The 6088-nt window shown below is 40.1% G+C and overlaps 1 protein-coding gene across 7 annotated transcripts in view; it reads right to left on the bottom strand.

The window, feature by feature from the left end:
* Positions 1-6088, bottom strand: part of grip2b (glutamate receptor interacting protein 2b) — a 375168-nt gene that overhangs the window by 23356 nt on the left and 345724 nt on the right. For all 7 annotated transcript variants that reach the window (XM_032514882.1, XM_032514887.1, XM_032514884.1 and 4 more), the window contains 3 exons: positions 4452-4532; positions 1755-1818; positions 579-724 (listed from right to left, as the gene is read on the bottom strand). In XM_032514882.1, the coding sequence (XP_032370773.1) occupies positions 579-724; positions 1755-1818; positions 4452-4532 (291 nt within the window). The remainder of the gene's footprint in view (positions 1-578; positions 725-1754; positions 1819-4451; positions 4533-6088) is intronic.

Raw genomic sequence — 6088 nt, forward strand, 5'->3', positions numbered from 1 at the left:
CCCCCCCACACACACACACACACACACACACACACACACATCAGGATCTGCACTGGTCACTTTACATAGAAAGAAGTCACTCAGAACTCTTCCTTTACATAGCACATTTCAACATCATCATCCTTAGTTTTCTGTACTGTTGCCTTACATTTGCATTAAAATGTATTACTGTATTGTACACATTTTCTGTTTTCAATTGTATATATTACTTATCTTTCTTCATGTTATTTGTACTTATTACTTATCTTTTTTTCTTTATCTTTATTTGTGTATATTTCTTATCTTTTTAGTGGATATTTACAGCCTTTATGTTTGCGCTGTGTCGAGGGATATATATCTACATATGTACAGCCGCTCCACCAACTGAGCTATATGGCCGCCCATATTTCTTATCTTTATAACATACTTACTGTACGTGTCCTTGTTGCACTGTGGGTCGGAGGAAAACATATTTTCAACGGCTCTGTATGTCTGCCACATATTGCAGAATTGACAAATAAAGTTGACTTGACGTTATTATGTTTACAGAACCAACAGAGACAGAGACAGACCCAGCGTGTCCATTTGCTCGCGCGTACCTGAGTTGTCTTCATCTTTGCGGATCTTTAGTTTGACCAGTTCCTCGCACTGCTGCAGGATCTGCTCGGCGTCTTCCCTCGAGCAGTTCTCCAGTCGGATGTTGTCGATGGCCAACAGCTTGTCGCCGGGCTCCAGTGTTCCTGTCCTGAAGGAGAGACAGAGACACAAAGGTGGAACCACGTGCCACCACTTCTGCCAAGGTTGTCCAGTAGGCCTGCACGATTTGGAGAAACATACGAATCACGTAACACATTTTTTTGCTTAGTATTAAATATCATGATTCTCTGCCATGATTTTTTACTCATGAAGTGTGATTTTATTGCACACATGAACCATGACAAAACAAATTGGCAGAATCCAAACAGGCACCTAGAGCACAGAGCTCCTCACCACAGGCCTGTAGACCTGGAGGGTTCATGGAAGAGAAGGGAGAGCATTAAGACCAATTGTACGCAGTCTACGTTTAAAACTCACAGCAGCAAGTAGCAGCGCTCCTAAAATTAAATGCGAATCAAAGTCAAAAAATAACTAATAACTTTTTTTAACTAAAACAAAAAAAACGTAATTGAATTTTTTCAAAATTAAATAATGAACCGGCTGAATCGAGCTTGTGATTTTATAACAATTTACTGTGCGGGCCATGTGTCCAGTGTCCTCTGGCACATTTCTGTCAAACTGTACTCACAGAACAGCCGTGAATAAATAGTAGGGGTTTGGAAAAAAAATCCCAAATAATATGCATCGGGACATTTTACGATTTTTTTACCAATGATTTACCTAAAATTTAGATGAAATAAATAAATGTGTCATGTCATCTGACTGACATGCAATGTGCATGCTTTTTAGAAAACAATGAGTTTTTAGAAAGCTCTCATGATATTCTGCCTGTCGAAGTGTATTATTCAACTAAATACTATCAAATCCCAATACTTCTAGAATGAATGAAAATCACACTGCAAATCAAATCGGCAGACATGTACAGTCAAAGATATGAAACGGGACAAAAGCATATCATCCCAGCCCAAATAAATAAAGTACATATGTACATATACACATGCTATGTACAGGAAGACAGAGTGGAACACTAAATATATTAAAAGAAAAAGAAATTGAGGCAAGAGGAAAAAACCGCGTTGGACCCAATAAAGAGTCTAATAGTGCAGACTGTGAGATACCTGTGGGCCATGCTGCCCTTCTTGATGTCAGAAATGATGAGGGGCTCTCCTGGCTTCTTACTGGCTGTGGAGGGAGATGACATCACACTGAGCAGCAGCAGCAACAAGTCACAGTGTTCATATGCACGGTTAAAAAATACTGTTGCCCTATAATACACAATTCTTTCTCAGCCCTCCACTCTAAATGGCGTGCCAAAGGAAATGGAAAAAACAATGAACAGAAATACAAGACAACCCTATTTTATTATAAATTAAACTACCCAACAATATAAAGGGCCACAAGTCCAGCTGAAATGATTAGCTGATTAATCATTTAGTTGGTTGACAGTTCTGTTTCTAGGACATGAGGATTTTCTGCATTGAGTACTTTTACTTTTAATACTTTCAGTACATTTTCCTGATGATACCTACATAACTTTACCTAAGTAACATTCTCAATTTAGCACTTTTATTTGTAATAGAATATGTTTTTACAGTGTGGTATTTGGGATCTGAATACTGTCCCCCAGGTAGTACTAGTCCCGTGTGAATAGGGATTTTTACACTATCAGGAAAAAAGAAATAGTTTAATTTGTCAAATGAGATACTGTGTGTAGCCTTCTCCCTTTGAGCTGTGAAGCATTCAGAAGATGGCACCATTGCACCCTTCTCTGCCTCGCTCCAGCACAGCCTGCTATTCACGCAGACGCATTAGAAAGAGAAGCTGAAAACTCTGTGATGTCAGCCACTGATCAGCCCTCATTCACCAATGCGGTTTTTGTTTCGATGTATACAAAAAAAAACACTGGTCAAGGGCAATTTCTCTGAATTTACACACAGTTTTTACATAGTTGGGATGATATTTGTCTTCTAAAATTACAAATATGGCTTTATTGAAATCCTTGTAACACACTTTTACTGGTAAAACACTTTGAGGTACTTGTACTTTCCTTGAGTATTTTAATTTTGTTACTTTGCACGTCCACACCACTTGGATGCATTTTACATTTTAGTAACTTTGCAGATTTAGAACGATATTATAAACTATAATCAACGAATGCATTATAATTATTTTCATGGATTAAGACACCTCAAATTGGGATGCATAGTGTACACATTAATCATTCATAATTGCAATCCAACAACATAATGTTTATTATTCTGAAATGGACCGCTCTGAATGAGTATTTTTACATTTGGTACTTAAAGCGTTCATATTCTGCTCATTTTCAGGTTCATAATTGTATTTAGAGGTTGTATCAGAATGGGTTTACAGTATATGGTTATATATATTTAAAATGTGCTAAGTTCAACAGTTTACAGTACTTACTACTGAGCTCACACTACCATTGGCACACTAAAGTACACACACATTCCAGACTAACAGTTTTATTAACATTAACGCGAAGCTTGAATGGGGGACAGCAGCACTGAAGCTTTACAGAGAAGTATGTAATTAATAACTTCATCAGTCATCACAATGAAGTCCTTAACTGGAGGAAAAAGAACAGCTTCGCAGACTGCATGTAATATGTGTAAAATACATTGATTTCTTCTGCAAAAAGTGTGACATTGCACATGCACCATGTACATTACAGTCTTCTCACAAGGTTTTGGAATCTAGCTGCAGGGATTTGCTCCTATTTAGCCTGAGGAGCGTTAGGGACGTAGAGAAATGATGTCGGACAATAAGGCCTCACTCTAACGGAGTTAAGGTCAGGACTCTGTGCAGGCCAATCAAATTCTTCCACTCCGAACTGTGAAAAGTAATTTTTAAAGCATCTGTCTGCAAAAATCAGGAAACAGCATGCCACAAAGTTGTGAGCACAGTACTGCATATAGCTAGAAATACATTTTTTATTATAATTATATATTAACATTTGCCTTAATTGCAACTAAGGGGCCTCAGGCTTTTCTCATACATATAGCTATGAAAAGAAATGCACTGGAATTCATATGTATGCTAAATATTTACAAGTTTATGCAACACATTGACTGCTGGTGTATAAGAGTGCGGAGATCTGCGTAGCGAGGAGGTCCGGATGAATCGGCAGGCCGGGAAACACAGTTCTTTCAGGCGGGGGAGTAAAGTTTGTGTCCCAGATAAAACCGAAGACTTGGACCCAGGAAACGGGTGTTTGTGTCCCAGGAGTACTCCTTAAAGGGACCCGTGTTTAAACCCAAACCACAATCTTTTTGCTAATTTTAACTAATCGTTTTGGTGCCTAAAGCTAACTGTCGTCGCCGTAAGACACGCAGTAACACAGTAACCTGAACCCGGCTCACAGTAACTGTCATGTGTTTGGGGCGTCACATGACCGGCCGTCTAATTCCATAGGATATCATACAAATTGGTGTGCATACGTTTTAATACAACATCATAAATCATGAGAATGCGTTGGAAGGCCTAGACCCCCCAAAAGACTGCCTTAGACTAGAAGATCACACATTTGACAGTGTGCCTAAATACTTTTGGTCATAAAGTATGGGGGAGACGGAGTGTGAGGCCTGGTATCTATAACCTTTCATAAACAGTGGTAATATTTACAATGTTCCTGCAGGCTACAGTTACCATGAGAGATGCATGTGTAAGCTTGTGCGAGAACTGCAGGGTGGTCTCGTGGTATTTAAACAGTGCTAGCAGTTTGAAACAAAAAAAGATCATATGAACAATGGTGTGTGTGTGTGTGTGTGTGTGTGTGTGTGGTGCGTTCCTACCACTGATGGTGAGCCCCAGCTCCACTCCTCTTTTCTTCGGCAGTTTGACGTGGAACGTACCACTGCTAGGCACCACTGACTCTGTGACACAAACACATGCAGATAGACTATAGTTGTAAAAAAAAAAAAGACAACAATTAAGTATTGTCATCCCGTGTAATATTTGTAATTACAAGGGATTTTGCTCTTGCTCTCATGCTACTTTGAATTGCTCTTCTCCGGGGCAAACTACTACAAATCCTCATAATTTGCCTGCATGAGTCCTAATCCTAATTCCAGCAGTAAAACAACACCATCCAGGCGTTAACATGATAAGTGCAAGTTGTGAGCACATAAAGCACTTAAGACTTTCCAACAAGCTATTCATATAGATCAGCTTCTCACTTCAGCATCCTCACCAAGACGCTCCGATCCTTCTGACACTGCACACATGATAATCAAATTCATTAGCTGTCTATCCCTCCGATTTCCATGTGCACCATTCATTTCATGAACAGTGCTGAGTGGACGATGAGTATATTCCATTCAGAGCTTGCTTGGTAATTGACTGCATCAACTTATTGGGTAATTGAAGGGTAAGAAATCATTCTAAATGCCTCTTCGTTTGTGGGATGAATGCCAATTTCAAAATGATTCGCCATGTTAACTAAATGATTCGACATTAAGGAAGGCAATACCAAAACAGCGGTAAGAGCAGAGAGCTACACATCTTAAATCAGTCTGTCTTTACCAGTTTATCATACTGTTTCAGTAAATGGATGAAACCACACCAAAAAAAAAACATATTCAACCAAAATAAATCCAATTGTATACCAGTCATTTCCAATGAGAAAAATCTAAAAACATCATATTTTTGTTGTACTGCACATTTCTGCAGCTCCTCCTTTCACCCTGTGTGTTTAGGTCTCTGTTTTAGCTCCAGAGTGAGACATCTCACTTCTATACTATCTTTGTCGGGAGCTGCACATGCTCAGTAGCTCGGTAAGATCCCATCAGCTAGATAACTCTTTCTCCAGCTTTGGTCAGTCCAAGGCAGGATTAGCTGGGAGACTTCTTCTAGATGAGGGACACTTGTGGAATACCTGCAGAACAGGGACAGGAAGTAGTTCTTTTGGAGATTATGGTCAACTAGTGGCTGTTGTAGTAGGGTTTTGCCAGTGAGAACGAGCTAGCATGCTAGCGCTAGCAAACCCGCGGCCACTGTGGCGAGGAGGACCTTTATACATGTGCACCTGCTCTATCAACTGAGCTAACCCCGGCCACTACTTCACTACATTTTAGAGAGAAATACTGTACTTTTTACTATGTTATGGTTTGGGTAACCACTACAGTGACCAATCAGCATCTAGGCTGCCTATCAGGGGCCAAGCATTTCTGTAGGAGAACCACTACAGTGACCAATCAGCATCTAGGCTGCCTACCAAGCGTCAAGTCTTTGTGTAGAACCACTACAGTGACCAATCAGCATCTAGGCTGCCTATCAGGGGCCAAGTCTTCCTGTAGAACCACTACAGTGACCAATCAGCATCTAGGGTGCCTACCAAGCGCCAAGTCTTCCTGTAGAACCACTACAGTGACCCATCAGCATCTAGGAGGCCTACCAGGCGCCAAGTCTTTCTGTAGAACCACTACAGTGA

This window comes from Etheostoma spectabile, chromosome 4 (assembly GCF_008692095.1).
Source record: "Etheostoma spectabile isolate EspeVRDwgs_2016 chromosome 4, UIUC_Espe_1.0, whole genome shotgun sequence".
NCBI classification, from domain to species: domain Eukaryota; kingdom Metazoa; phylum Chordata; class Actinopteri; order Perciformes; family Percidae; genus Etheostoma; species Etheostoma spectabile.